We start from the raw sequence: 15,854 nt of genomic DNA on the forward strand, positions 1-15,854 counted from the left end.
CCTTCTGTTTTGGTCTTCTTGCCTTTCCAACTTGATATATTTATATAGAGCTCATAATTATTAGGGATCCATTGTCTCTTACCTGTCTTAAAGTCATCATTTTATTCTTCCTCTTGGAAATTCTAGTTCATCAGGGAAGAAACAGCTTAATTATAATTGTAATTGGATAGCCAATTGTAATTAGGGACTTTATTCTTAAAAATTCTCCAAATGAACTAATCAGTAGCATTATTCTTAATCCTAAAACATCTTTGCAGTAAAAGTATAGTTAGTTATTAGCTTAACTGCTAATGTACAAAAAGTATGATTGTCATAATAGTTACAACTACTATAGTGTATCTGTTGTATATATACCACCACTATACAACATTTAGTATTATGTATTATGACAGTTCAGAATCAAATATGCATTCAAGTCTTACCTTTATCTTGGAGAAGAATCCCTTGGAGGATTACAGATTTTACTTTGTATTCCGGTTGGCAAGCACTTACAAGGAAAACCACGTTGACTGCTGTAGACAAATGAGTACAACATCAGTTACGACATGTGTTTCAAGGACAGTCTTTAAAGGAGAAATCTTGGCCAGACACCATATGGGAATGTTAGGGTGGAGACAGCCATCGGTGCCCTGTGCATGCCTGCTAAGTTGAGTCCTTAACCGTGGGTGTGCAGAGTGCTTCCAGAGGGAAGGGCAGAGGTATGGACTAGTGAATAAATGAATGAACAAACAAATCAGTTAAAGCCTCAGTGGTACCTAAGGCACCTTTATCTTAACTCAGTGGATCTTGAAAATGATACAATATATGACATGAGTATGAATAATTCATTTAATTCATTATGTTGAAATAAATAAGCCCTAGTGTTCAGTGCTTGTTTCACTAAGCAAACTGTAGTTCAGTTTGTCACTTGGGCAGTGGGATGCTAAGGGTTTCTTTCCCACACGCTGTCTTAGAGCCCCTTCATTTGTCCAAGATGAGAAAGAATAGAGATTTTTCTTTTTGTAAGTTAAACATTCCTGTTGCCACTTTGGTATGAAACTTGAGGGTAGATGGAGTCACGCCTTGTGTGAGGCCCAGGAAGCCAGCTAGGTTGAAGCCTGAAGCGGTCCTTCTGTGCTGGAGGGCAGGAGGCTGCTTCCATCGCAGGCAGTGTCATTCTCCTTTTAGACAAATAAGGTCCAGAAACGCTCCACTTTCACCATGCTGAGATTTTTAATGAGTGTGTTTGTTTCATTATTTCATGTCACCTTTCTGGTAGGTACAACAATTAGACAATCTTAATTTACTAAAGGAAAAAGGAAGTCTACCAGCCTTTTCCCTCTACCCCATGCCTTAGGTCACACCCTGTGGATGAGGCATCCTCCAGTAGCTGTTCTTTTCTAACTAATGATGTAATCATGTGGCACTGACTGCAGAGGCTCTTAAGACTTTTTTTTCCTTTATCAACATTTTTGTAGCCTTCTGAGGTCCTTAAGTTCTCCCTTTATCTTCCATAAGTGTCAGTAGAAACCTCATTAAAATTTTTACTGGTGTCTGAAATTTCTGAAAGAATGTGGTTATGTACGGAAGCTTGGTGCTCTAACAAAAGACAGACTTTTGTCCCTGAATGCTGGCCTCCCACACTGACCTGTAATATATCCTTCCTGCTCATGCAATTGCACATTCATCTTTTTATATTACAGTCCGACCTTTCTAATTAAATCAACATTCGCCTCCTTGGGATTCTGATAGCTGCATCCCAGAAGCACACAAGTGCCGAGGCTTCTAAACCTTGGTCATGGGTGGGGGTGGTCATGGCCACAGGGCACCAGTTACACATCAATCCAGAAGTTTTTCAGAGCAAAAGTCAAGTCATTCTGCTTAATAACATCATCACTTCAGTGATCCTTGGTCTGAGCACTTGGGCATCATTTGAGACTCTAGGTTTTCTAACCTCTGACAAAATTTTAATTACCCAGGAAGAATAAGCACGGCTGTGACATCTGTCGCTGTAAGAAATGTCCAGAGCTCCCATGCAGTAAAATCTGCCCCATGGGTTTCCAAGAGGACAGCCATGGCTGCCTCACGTGCAAATGCAGAGGTAAGTGTGGACACGTGGCCCTTTCCCCGCCAAGGGCGACCGGAGGCACAGAAACAGATCAGAAGGACAGCATGTTAGTGAAACACTCTCAGTGGTTGCTGTGTACTCTGACATGAATGTCACTCTCTGTAGACCATTCATTTCCCTTCCATGTCTGTGGAGTAAAAACTAGAACAGAATTTAAAGTAAGCTTATAATGGGCAAGCACTTGAGCCAAATCAATCATTTCTTAGCTCCTCATTTTTACTTGTCTCAGGAACTTTAGTCTAAAGCACCTTCACCTTGACCACTACAGAGTCTCCCTCTGTCCAGTGGTGGGTGGATATAAATAATACAAAGGATCCCTTTCCATAGACCTCCAAGGCGTGGCTAAACAACTCTGCTCAGGTATTTTGTGTTAACACACTGTTCCATGAGAGTTTAAACTTGCATTAAATTCCAGCCAGTAGCTGTGCAGTGACAGATCCTGGGCGTGCCTGTTGTCCGGGGGTCCCCCACTGCCTTCCTGCAGCCAGAGTGCTCCCTGGAAGTGCTCACGCATGCGTGCCCCCACCCCTACCCTCTCCCAGCCAGCCGCCCTCCCCAGTTGTCAGCATGACCCACAGTCGTCAGTAAAAGATCCCTAAAGTTTATTCTGTGTTCTTTCAAATGTGGATAATTATGACTTTAATGGTGGTTTAAGGATTTAGAGAAAATAAGAATCCTGTCACCGCTTCACATGTTCTAGACAAAAATTTAGTAGTTGTAAGGGGCCTAATGTTTACTCATGGGATGAGTTCTAGAGTCATCGTTCTATATACGTTAATTATACAGGTAACATCTGTTATAAAATTAATGTCTGTTTGTAAAGTATAAAAAAGTGGAACGAAGGAAGTAAAAAGCAACTGTCATCACCCTAATAGGCAAGAAACATTTTTAGGTTTTTTCTATTTTTTTTCTCTGCAAAATTGAGAGCGTACTTTTTCCCGAGTCTTCCGCATGTCATGAACTGGTGTTGGTGGCTGGGTAGCATGAGTGACAAGGACACTACAGGCTGTTTCTCCTGTGCAGTAGCTGCTTCTTTACCAGGCTGCCTTCTGTCTGTCTAGAGGTCCCTGCTTCAGCCGGGCCACCCGTCCTGTCAGGCACATGTCTGTCCGAGGATGGCCGTCATCATAAAAATGCGGAAAGCTGGTATGACGGGTGCCGGGAATGCTACTGTCACAATGGACGGGAAATGTGTGCTCTGATCACCTGCCCGGTGCCTGCCTGTGGCAACCCCACCATCCCTACGGGACAGTGCTGCCCATCATGCTCAGGTAAAAGCTGGCTGCCACGGGGTGTGTTCCTAAGTAAATGCTTTCTGCCTTGCAGGACCTGATCACATCTGAGACTCGGGGGAGGGGCTCGCAGGGGACAGCCCCCAGACACGTGGGACTCTCTGGTTTTCTCTAACAGCCACAGAGTCAACCAGACGCTACCAGTGATGAGCCAGAGACCAGAGAAAATTTTAAAGCTCTAGAAATTACATTTTTGCATGGCCTACTTAATTATATTTGTCTCTGAACGACAGTTGTGTAAAGGGCTGTGGGCTACTATACTTAAACTTCAATTCTCCACATCTGCAGATACTGTATCTTGGTTAAGTGGAAGGGGTTGGTACTGGGTCTTACTAAGTAAAAGCTTATTATTTGTAAATTAATATTTGAGAGAGATTATTGAAGTCTAGCTGTTGTCCTTTTTTAAATGAATGACTATGGAACTTTTGCTAACTGGACAAAATTTAGAGTGACCACATATCTAGAATGTTCAAAATCTTCATAATCTTAGTAAGTTACCATGAAAATAGAACAAAGTTATGGCTCATGGGGGTTTAAATTATGGTTGTCAGTAGCAGTGAGTATTGCCATAACTCATTTAGTGCCTCTCATCCAGAGAGCACAACACAGTTTTCTGTGTGTTGTTTCTTCCTGTGTACAGCCCATGTTGAGTTAGGGAAAAGTATACTTAGGTACTTTTTGTTTGAAGTACAGAAAGGTTAGCTCTCCTACCCAAAGTAAAATGCTCTGTCAACTGGGGGACTATCTTAAAGAGACGTGAAGACTCCTGATTCTTACATTAGATTTACTTAAAGTTGGAGGTACTGTCAGATTCTGGAGGTGTGATTACATCTCCGCTGGGCAATCCTGGGCCTGTGTCTCCCCGTGGCCCAGTCCACCTGCACTCCGGAGCCTAGGCCAGGGCCTCTTGCAGCAGGCTCCCCTGACCAGGGAGGGAAAGTGGCCAGTGGCCTCCCCACACCAGACTCACCTGCCTTCCTTCCCTGCCCTGGTGAGGTGTGTGGAGACAGATGACCGCAGTCCCTCTCAGCGCTGACATTCTGCACACCTCAGTAACTAAGGTAGCAAAATGACAGGTGACCCGAGACCCGTGTAGAGAACCAAGCTAGTGTGTGTTTTGTGTTTTTCCCCTAGTTCAGATTGCTCTGTGTGGAAACTTCTCTTTTCACATCTTCTGCTACATTTAAATAACCACTGCGCCCACTGCAATCAGAGACAAAGGAGCAGTTGAATGAGACAGGGAAGGAATAATCATTTGTTCCCCTTGGCCCCTGCGGGTCTTGGCTAACCACGTTCTCGGTGAAGAAGTGTCCATCAGCTGCCGCCGGTGCACAGACGTGATTGAGAACAGTGGTTGACCTAAGACCTGTGAGTCAGTGGAGCCAGAGCTCGTGTATTAAGGAGATAAGGGGAGTTCTTACACATGCACATGCAGAATATTGGTGTATTCATGGGGGTGAATACCTGGATAAACATTTATAAACACACACATATTGATCCATCTGGCAGTATAGGTATGTTTTGTGGGGTACCACTGGATTCTTCTGACGAGAGACCCCAGAATTGTTGATTCAGAGACTCCCACTGTAAAGAGTATGTCTACCCCTGTTCCATTTGAGGATCAGCTGTTTTTCTTTTTTTGGGTTTTTTTTTGGGGATAAATGAGAGCAGCTTGTAAAGGCTTCTGAGAAAAGATGGACCCGTGACTTGGGTTATGAGATCTGTTTTTCTCTCCGGCCTCTGTGGTTCAGTTGTTCGCTTCCCCATCTCTGGCTGCTGGTTTGCTTTAAGGCACATGGTACAGCAGAGGGGTTAGCAAGACAAGACAACCAAAAACAACTCATTTTACTTCTGCCCACTTCTGTGCATGTCAGCATTTACAAGGCAGTAATTCTCAGTCCTCTCTAAAGGGAACCCATTCAACCAAGTTATCGATGCTCTTATTCAAAATGGTGTTTTCCTGTTCTGTAAACACAAAGACACCTCCTTTTATCAACTCATCCCAGCTCAGTTTCCATTCCCATGATCTTCTTCCCCTCTACTTCCCGTAACCTGGAAAGTTTGGGCCAGTTCCTTACGAATATGAGCTTTGGCTAATGTCGTCTTTCTGTGATCTCTCCACTTGGTCAGAGTTGTGGTCTCTACAAGCTCTTGAGATAAAACCGTATGAAAATAACTCCTTACTGTAAACAGGCCACGGCGCTGTCTCACCAGCATTGGTGTTGCTCATGCCAACCACCTTGACAGTCACAGCTGTGACCTGGGAAATGGCAGCTCTGAGCGTCTCTTCCCAGACAGGGTATTTCCTCTGGGGTCCGACTTCCCCCACCCTAGCTGCGAGCTGGCCTTGCAGGCTCCAGAATGCTGCTCGGCACGGCTCAGCGCGGTCAGCGCCTTGTTGAAATGCTTTATGTCCTTGGATTACACGGATATGGTTAATGTCTTCACACGTCTCATTTCCCCGACACGACTTCAGGGCAGCAGCCAGTACCTCTCCAGATGTTTGCAGCACTCAGTTCCCTCTGTCTTTCTCATCTCACCAAGAGGCCATACCACCTCTCTCCTCTAGAGAAAGAAGTCATCGTTTTCATCCTCCTCTGAGCGCTTATCTCTCTTGACGATATCGCCAAACAAATGTGTAGTTGCAGGAGAGGGTTATTAGGCTGCCGGTTCCGCGAGAGCCTCCCACTCAGGGTGCCAGTGCTGGCGCTGGCCCCGCTGGGTGTGGCCTCCTCAGCACAGGCGGTACTTTAGAGCATGAAAGCTCTCGGTGGGTGTCCCAGAGATAATGAAATGGGGCTCAAGCCAGTTGGAAGTTCAGTTTAATTTGGAGGCATACCTGTGATCCAAACAAACATAGACTAGGCTTCCAATTCCTTATCTGCCCTTAATACTCTGACCCTCATTTCCTCATATGTAAACATGCTGACAGTGTCTACCTCACAAGGTCGGTGTAAGGAATAAATGAAGTAACACACTAAAGCACTTTAGCATGGAAATTGGGCCATAGCCAGCACTCAGTGAATGGAAGAGGACCTTATTCTAGACAGTTGCTACTACACAGTTGCAGAGATGCCCTAAAAGGCCTCTGTCCTTTTCTCTACAGTAGGAGTCCTTTCCCTGACCTTGCCTTCTCATTACTATCGACACAGCGAACCACTTGCACCTTACTCCCTCTAACTAGCTCTTCTGCCAAGCCCTTATGTTTCTACACATAGGGTGTTTCCTTCACCTTCCTCTTGATAAGAGTGGGGTGGGCTATTCTGTAACCAGTTCACTTTCTCTGCCCCTTAAGGCACACAGCACCAGATCCCTCAGGCTTTGGTGTGGCTGCAGATGACTAACTTGTTATGCTTGGATTTTGTGTCACCTGCAGATGACTTTGTGGTGCAGAAGCCAGAGCTCAGCACCCCCTCCATTTGCCACGCCCCCGGAGGAGAGTACTTTGTGGAGGGAGAAACGTGGAACATCGACTCTTGCACTCAGTGCACCTGTCACAGCGGGCGGGTGCTGTGTGAGACAGAGGTGTGCCCGCCGCTGCTCTGCCAGAACCCCCTGCGCACCCAGGACTCCTGTTGCCCGCAGTGTCCAGGTAACCAGCACGGGGCTTTGGGTGTGTTTGGCGGGGAGGCTGCCCGCCACTTGAGCTCTGACACCACAGCACCGCGGGCCAGGCTGAGCCCCCGGGGGGAGCGTGCCCACTGGAGCCCAGAACCAGGCTGGAACTTCTGGCCGCTTGCATCCTGATTTTGTTCCCTTCTATTGAGCACATATTTATGCAGCCACTAGGCTTTGTTCCCAAAGTGACTTCAGGAAAAAAAGAAAAGCTTGTTTTTGTTCTGCTGTTTTTTTCCTTAAGCCTACATCTCAGACTCGGGCACATCCCTAAGTTAAGTTAGTCTTCCGGCACCAAATTATCTCACGACATTTTGTGAATCACCTTTGTTTTTCACAAATATGAAGAGCAGTTTTACTAAATAATGTAAATTTAAAATGTTTGCAATGTATAACATTGGTGAAGATAGATTCTGAGTATGTTAATCCGCTAAAATAAGCATAATGCTCACCCTTTCAAACCTGTAATGTTAATAAATTGAGATCCAAGCTTACTGACTAGTACTGCACATGTACAAGGAGTATTATTAGTTTCTCCTTTTTAGTTCTCAGATAACCTGGCCTTAGCAGCTAAATTGGCGGTCATGAAACAAATATAATGAAAATTTGTGAGGATTTTAAACAGAAGTTACTGAATTTTTAACTGCAGTAGCTATTTTACTTAACACAGAATATACTGCTTTTTTCCAAAAGATATTTAATTTGTATATATAAAATTACCAAGTTGACAGCACACTGATCTTTTTATAGTGATGTTTAATACTTTTTCAATTTAAGTCAGTAACCAATTTACCTGCTTAGGGCATTTCTGCTCAGTAATACACAAACACAAACCGTTCTATTTTATGAATTTTTGTTACATTGGATTATCTAGTCTGTGGTCAGAATCAGTTGTCCTACCAGCATATCCAGCTTTGTTAATATTCAGATTTTTCATGGGTTCACATTTATAATATTCTTAAAATTGTATCAGATGAACTGATACAAAAGGGATAACCACGTAACATGTTGCTGTGGCCGAGCACCACTGCCAAGGTATTAGCTTCTTTGTACAAAGTCCTGGATGTAATTAGCTGCCGTGGTAATCTGAGAATCTTAATCACTGCACCATGTTCTCTGGTATAAGAAATAGCTCATATGGGCTCCATTAAGATATCTATGACCTAGTTCCCAGCATAGTTTTATCACTATCACTGTTTTGGCTCAGCTTGCTGGTCGTTCTCTGCTCATATATAACCATGACTTTGCATGTACTCTTGGTAGAAACAACTTTGAGTGATCTCTTCACTGGTAATCTTGAATTTATATCTATTTAGATAATCATTAATAAAACCTAAGGAATGCTTTGAGCCACAATGACCTCGAGGTTAATAAAAACTGACATAATCCCTGCCTTATGGAGCAATAATCCCAAAGAATAACCGAGCAATCTGATATTCTGCTTGTAAGTAAATAGTCACAAAGTAAGAAAGAAAAGCCTAGAAAGGGAAGAATTGTGAACACATCTAGCCCAGGACACGTTTAACTAAAATGGGAGGTAGCACACGTCCCTCACGTACCACTTGTACCAGGGTCTGAGGAGGAACACAGGGCTTGGTTACTGGACCTGAGCCTGCACGCTGGCATTGGTTAGGAAAAGGGCAGTGGGGGCGGAGACTTCTCGTGACCACTGGCCCAAATTCATTAGTAGGATACTTTGCTGGACTCAGAAGTTCATCCCAGAGGAAGAGTAAGAGCTGCCCGGAAGATCAGGGTGCCAAGGTGTGGCTTCTCAGAGTCAGGTTTCTTCAAGGGCACACATGTAGAGCGGCCTGGCTTGGGCTTCTCCCTGTAAACTCACACCTTGAGGACTTTCCTTTCTGTACATGTAACTTAAGAGAATCTTCGCCGAGAATTGTCATCTTAAATGTTAGAACTTTCTGTTTTATGTATCAGTGTTGCAAAGGTTACTCTTACACCTGGGGATTAGAATAGATCTAGAAGCTGTATTTTAAAATTAGTCACCCACTCCATAATTGATCTTTCTGAACTTTCCAGCCATAGTGTGTTGCAGCACATAAAATGTCTTAAAATGTAAAACTTCAATTTCTTCACATTTCAGTAAATTTCAGCTGTAGCATTGATGACTGGTGCATTACACGCCTAGAAAAATACCGTTTTGAATCACATTCTCGAGTCATCCAAAACCGATAAATATGTACCACAGAAGAGCGGCTTCTGCAGAGCTGGCCCCTCGTGGCCCCTGTATCTCCCGGGGTGCGCTGTCCTTCAGCCGCCCCCCTTCCCTGGCCTGGTATAGAGCATGGTCTGCCAGTGACACTGGTTTCACAGGGAAAATCTGAGCATCCCTACAATGTACCTCACCACAGCGAAATCAGGAAAGATTAAAGTTACACTTCTTTTCTTTTTTTTTTTTTTTAATGAATTTTCTTTCACTGTTGTATAGCTGAAAAGAAAGAGGGAGATAGAATAGAAATAAAAAGAATGAATGAATATCAGTAAAGGAACTGCTGAAAGCAAGAGTTACTTCTTGGAAGTAGAAGTGTAAAGAAGGGCTCTCTGGAGCCCGACTGGAGGCCCCAAGGAGGAAGACAGAGTGGGGAAATTTCCAAAGGACATTTTCAGTCGGGGTTCAATTAAGACTCGCAGATTCTGCATCTCAGCCTTCCTCTCATGCCAGCTTACTCCCCCGTCTTCCGGTGTCTTCTCCAGCCCTGAGTAAGAGGCCTGGGACTCCAGGATAATCTTTTCAGCTGTTCTTCATGGATGGCTTCATCACTGTGATCCCTGCTTCCTCTTGTAAACTTTTAGACATGAGTGTGGGCATTGCTTGCAAGCACTAAACTGCTATGACCCACAGAAACCTCATGGCAACTTGCAGAGTCAATGTCAGCTCATTTCCAGTAAAAGCAAAAGTTAGCAATGGTCAGTCTCTTAAAAAGAAATTACCCTGGACATGGAGCACCCCAAAATGGTCATTGAGAAAGTAATCCCTCCTTTCCAGTTTCATCCAGTATGGGTGAGATCTGTGGAACACACTGAAGGTTGGGAGCTAGAGTCCAGTGGGGCAGCGGGTCAGTGACTGTTCTTTCTCTCATGGCTGCCGCCTCAGGGCTGGTAACAGGAGATGTGGTGACACCGTTTAAAGGAGCGGGCCCGTTCTGCCAGGCTGACTGCCTTCTGTTCTCAGAGAGGGTCCAAAATAAAGCAGCTGCCGTGCTCCTCAAGGGGCTATTCTTGTGGAATCAAACTTACTGGCTGCAGGGTGTGTGCACGCAGTGGACGGAAGGGGAATGTGCCATTTAGAGCTTCAGCATCACTGCCCAGTTATTTCTGTTTCTTGGCTGAAAATAGCTGAGTTCATGAATTGATTCTGAGAGTAACAGATAATAATACTTTGACCATGTGTGTCCATTGAGAAGATGTGGTTCTCTCAGAAGCCTGCCAGACGGACCATCATGGCCATTACCAGACTCTAGAGCAGAAGGTGGTCAGGAGTCCTGTCTCTTATCAGCTGAATTGTGACATTTCTAAACTAGGTATCACTCAGACTTACGTTTTCATTCGTTGAACATTCCAGTCGAGTTTCTGCTTGAAGTTAACAGTTCTTCACATAATATCAGTCGATATGGAGACTCAAAGGCTTTGGGGCTTTCTGGTCATATCCTTTTCTGTTTCAAGTTGTAACTGGATCTGGGGGGTCAGGTCTGTCCTTAAATAGCAAAGGCGCAGATCACTTGCGGATGATTTCTCTGTGGGTGCTTCCTTCTGAGTGTTTAGATTTTCCATCGTGCTGCGGTCCTTGATGTAAATGCCTGGACGTTGGAATGTTACATAGAGGTCTTTTTTGATAGGTCAATTACTTAGGAGTGCATTTGGCTTCGAGTAGGAGAAAGCCCAAGTACAGCTTTCAAACAAATAGCTGTTTATTTTGCATACATGATGAGAAAATTAGAGGCAAATGTTTATCAGCATTGATTCAGTGGCTCAGTGATGTCAAGGCCTTTCTCTCACAGGCGTGAAAGGGTGTCACAGCTGTAAGCAACACACTCATATTCAAGGTGAGAATAATGTGAAGGATGGCAGTAGCAACACAGCCACCCTTCTTTTAAGAAAGTGAGTGCTGTCTGGAAGTGTACCCCCCTTTTAGCCATGAGGCCCCCATTCATCACAATTAGGTGACATGGCCTGGTTGCAAGGGAGACTGAAAAGCAGATTGTCCTGTTTGATCCAATTGTGGTCTAAGTCCTTGATCAGCCCTACCAGTGCACCCCCACAAAAAAACAGGATTTTGTTAAGTGCGGGAAGAAGGGGAGAGTGGATGTTGTGCAGGTAACAGAATCTCTGCAACAGACCTTTAGTGGTCTCTGTTGATTTGCTTTAAAATCCAGGACCTGCCTGAATTAGACTTAGCGTTTCATTACTGAGTCATTCCTAAGGAGGCGCGAAGCCAGAGTGACCGAGAGTGCTTTTCATGAAACAGTGAAGCTCACTGCGTCGCACAGTTGATGGCCTGCAGCATCTTCTTTCCCTGCTGACCTTATGTTCATTTTTCCAGATGAACCTGTCCAGCCTTCCTCATCCCATAATGAGAGCGTGCCTAGTTACTGCAAAAGTGATGGAGGGGATATATACCTGGCAGCTGAGTCCTGGAAGCCTGACGTTTGTACCAGCTGCGTGTGCTTGGATAGCGTAATTAGCTGTTACTCTGAGTCTTGCCCTTCAGTATCCTGTGAAAGACCTGTTTTGAGAAAAGGCCAGTGTTGTCCCTACTGCATAGGTAAGATCAAGAAAAAAAAAATCCTTCATCTCTACCTATGGCCACTAAATCTGCATTGACAGCCATTTGCCTGAGATCAGTTCATAGTTGGAAATTCATTTTTCTGGGTGACATGCCACACGGACCCAGGGGAGTCCAGCCTGGCAGGGAAGGCTGTGGAAGCAGTGTTCCTGCAATAATACACAGAACGAACCAAGAAGCGCTCTCGCTGCGTGTCAGTCCGAGCCCTGTCGTGTTCTTTCAGGCTCCTCTGCCATTTCAGGATTTTCGGTCTCCAAATGCTTTCTCCGCCTTCCTATTCACAGTGGTCTTCTCTGCCACCTAGAAATCATATGCCCAGGTAGAGTGCACTTAGCGTTTAAAGCTTGTGCTGCCTTAGGCTTAAACGAAATATAAAATACTAACTTAGTCTCCCAGTTCTTCCTCTGTCTGCTGACCTGTAGTTGATTTCATTTAAACCATGTGGTTGACCATGTCCTAGGCATACAGAGTGATGCCAGAGTCCTTTTCGTCTACGCCCCGTGGTGACAGCTTGTGAGTGGAGGAAATGTGTATATTAGCCCCTGATGTCCAGACCAAAACTGGCTCTTCTGGAGCCAAGATGAGACTCACCCAGCTGGCAGCTCAGTAAAGGCACAGTGCCTGATCCCAAGGCCCTCGCTCTCTTTTACTGCCTTCATATCAAGTAAAGTAGAAGTGAAACACAATGACATCTCTAATTTGGTAGTGAATCTGTACGCAGAGTAGCAAATGAAAAATTAGGGGAGCTGTATTAATTACAGGTATTGTGCATTTATTGTTGGAGAGATTTTTGCATGACTTCTAGATGCATTTATTTGGGTTGATACCTGAAAAAAAGGAGAGATTTCCTGGCCACACAGCTTTGTGGTAGTTGTCATAGATGAGTTGGTGAGTGGCACTCAGTTGCATATTGGCCGTAACACAAGCTTATCAGGAAAGCGCCCCCTCCTGGACTGTAACCTCTGGACACCAGACAGACCACTTCCTCTGCGTCTTATTCTGCACGTTGGTGTAAGAGCAACAGGCAATCTTAATGCTTTATACACGTTGTATTGTGGAAACAGTCATTAAGCCCCTTCTGTGTGTATCGTACTTTCTTTGCAAGTGGTCTTGTTAGATTGTCCATCCTTTTTCATGTATTCCTCCTTATGTCCCAGCATAGGAGGTCAAGTTCAGTTCATGGCTGTGATAAGGGGATTTCTTCTCTCACCTTCCAGTTGGCTCTCTTGGCTTCTCCAGGCTTGTTCTTTCAAGTTCCCATCAGCCCAGTCCCTCAGGAAGGGTAGAAGCCTGGGCAGTGCAAGGACATTTGCAGCAGTTACTGGCTATGCCTGGGTGGCAAAGCTCATAACACCATCCAAAGACTGTCCAGAGATGCCAAGGAAAAAGGCCATCATTTTACATCTCTTAAAGCACCAGTGTTTTCTCCATTGGCCCCTGAAGACCAGTGTTTGTGATGGTTCCTGCTCTAGACTTTTTCATTTTGAGACTCCTCTTCCTTAACCCAGGTGGTCAGCTCCCAGGACCTCATGTGCCTAACCCCAGCCTGTCATGCTGCCCTCATCATGGCTGTAGGTCCCTGGGGGAATATCCTCCCCAGTCAAATACAGATCTCTAAGTCTCAGATCTACTTTTACTCGCATCTTTTTTTTAGTGATTACAAACCCTAACCACACGCTTGCTTGCTCTCACCCGGCAGAGTATGCTGCTTTTCTTACCATAAGACAGAAAGTGGTGATCCTGCTAAAATTAGGATCCTTGTAATAATGAATATTTGTGTTCCTTTCAGCTGAATTATCAAGTCACTAATGTACAATGATAATGCTTCTCTTTTGATGTGCGAAGGCCTCATGGTATGTGTGCTAATTTAATAGAATGTAATACAGACATAATTAATAGGATTGATGATTAATTTTGAAAAGTGAACAACTTTGTCTAATTACTTATAATATCCATAATTAGGGAATTCATCCTTGTACTTTCAGAAAGAAACTAAGTAGTAATTACCCAATCACTTTAATGGAACATCTTCTGATTCATTAATTTTTTATGTTCTAGTTTCCTATGAAAATACACATGAACTTAGATTTTATTTTCGTGGGCCTTTTGGCTGGAATGTTGACTAATAAAAATGGGAAGCAAGACTCAAAAGAGGACTTGAGTATAAATCAGATAGGGAGAGAATGTCTGGTGGGAATTCTAATGTGTGATGACAGAATTGATATGTGGTTCCTTATAAATAGCAGATGCCTCTACTATGACGCTCTTCGCCGTGCAAGATAGCACCCTGTGGCCTTATCACTGACTTCATGCCTTTCTAAGAATTTTTCCAGAGCAAAAATTATTTCAGCGCTTCAATGAAATCTTTGTTCTATGACACCCAGAGGATAGCAAACATTTGAGCCTGTGCCTGTGGGCGTGCTCACCCCAGCCTCAGCATCCTTATGCTGGTCTTTGTTGCTGATGGTTCTGCCAGGACTGGGGGCCAGGCTAGCAGCTTCAAGAGGGGGCGCCATCAGCCATGTCCCCTGCCCAGATATTATAAAGAGCACTGCTTTGACCATACAGATCTTTATGGGGTCTTCAAGCCCCTATTGCTGCTGTATCAGTCAAGGTCAGATGCCCCCTGTCCAAACCAGTTTAATTGGAAAAGACTCTTCTGAGTCACAGCTCGTGTTGGCCAAGTAGTAAGTATTCCTCGGGGCATGGGAGATTGTTTTGAAGCTCCCCATTTGGCGAGTATTTATTTATTTGTAACCATGTGTTATTTCAGAAAATATTTGAGGCCAGATATTTAAAGTCATTTGTTGGCTGGAGATCCCCGATTCAGCACATCCTTCTCACTTGAGAAGTTTTTGTCAAAGGTTCGTTATTTTTGAATGCTAGTCGGTTGTGTTTTATATATACACAAATGTATTTCTATGCCCATGTATACATATTTTTCATAGCTAGATGTGAGCAAAGTTAAGATATTCTGATAACATGTCCTCAGGCCATCTAATATCTTTTAAATAACTTTAAGCATCCCTTTAAGGGTCTGTGAAAAGGAGTTTGTTATAGACAGTACAGGAACCAAAAATTTTCTTGCAGGCTGTATATCTGTCTGATTAGCAGCTAGCTGTTTATCATGTAGCTCTTATATTGATATATTTGAGGGGGAGCTTTCATGTGGAGTCAAGCTGGATTGGCATTCAGTGGTAAAGTGCTTAGAGATCTTCCACTAGCAAAGAATTAATAACATTTCTTCTTACTAGGGGTGTGGTCTATGCTTTCCATCAAGTCAGTCTGTTATATAGCGTTCATTTTTGCTTAATATTCTGTTTACTTGTTTAGGCATCCTTTCTTAGAGATAAATATACATGGTATCTGTGTGGAACATCTGTTGATCATTGTGTATTTAACTCAGCCCAGAAATCAAACATAGTAAATATTTAATTCAGCATCTCTAAGACCTACAACCATGAAATTAAATGTGCATTTTTAAGCCATCATGTTATGATAATGGCATCTTCATTGGAATATTTTTCACAGCTGTTTCTCCAAAAAATTTTTTTTTTTTTATAATTTAAAACTTCTGTGTGTTGGAAAGAGAACTGACATTAGAGCCAAGAGGGTTATGATCCCACCTCTGGCACATTCTAGTTACATATCTTGGGTTATGACATAAGCCTTGCTCAGTGTCCTCATCTGTAAGATGGGAGTAGTGATGTTATCCTGTGCTGCCCTAAGCACGCAGACCCGTGGCCGATACAGCTGCGTGCAAGTGCTCTGCGACCTAGATCCGTGGCATGAAGGTGCATCGGGTCTAGCACAGAGCACAGCTGATCCGAGTAACAGGCATCAAGAGAATTCTGGTGTCTCACTTTTAAATGTTGCCCCTGCCTTCCTGCAAAAGGAAGACCTGGAAACAGCATCTGCATGATGAGCTTTTGAAGGATAATGCATCAGTGCCTTGTCCTGCCCGCTCGTGGCTTAAGTAGCCTGTGGCTGGTCTGGGTGGAGTTGACCTCCTGGGCTTGTAGCTCAGCGGTGATGCTTG

The 15,854-nt window shown here is 44.1% G+C and overlaps 1 protein-coding gene across 2 annotated transcripts in view; it reads left to right on the forward strand.

Moving 5' to 3' along the window:
* The window catches only part of CRIM1 (cysteine rich transmembrane BMP regulator 1), a gene marked incomplete at both ends in the record, with an annotated part of 169,664 nt that overhangs the window by 137,647 nt on the left and 16,163 nt on the right, over positions 1–15,854 (forward strand). For both annotated transcript variants that reach the window (XM_084235026.1, XM_084235027.1), the window contains 4 exons: positions 1,959–2,080; positions 3,169–3,378; positions 6,776–6,991; positions 11,573–11,794. In XM_084235026.1, the coding sequence (XP_084091152.1) occupies positions 1,959–2,080; positions 3,169–3,378; positions 6,776–6,991; positions 11,573–11,794 (770 nt within the window). The remainder of the gene's footprint in view (positions 1–1,958; positions 2,081–3,168; positions 3,379–6,775; positions 6,992–11,572; positions 11,795–15,854) is intronic.

This window comes from Talpa europaea (assembly GCF_964194135.1).
Source record: "Talpa europaea genome assembly, chromosome: 6".
NCBI lineage: Eukaryota > Metazoa > Chordata > Mammalia > Eulipotyphla > Talpidae > Talpa > Talpa europaea.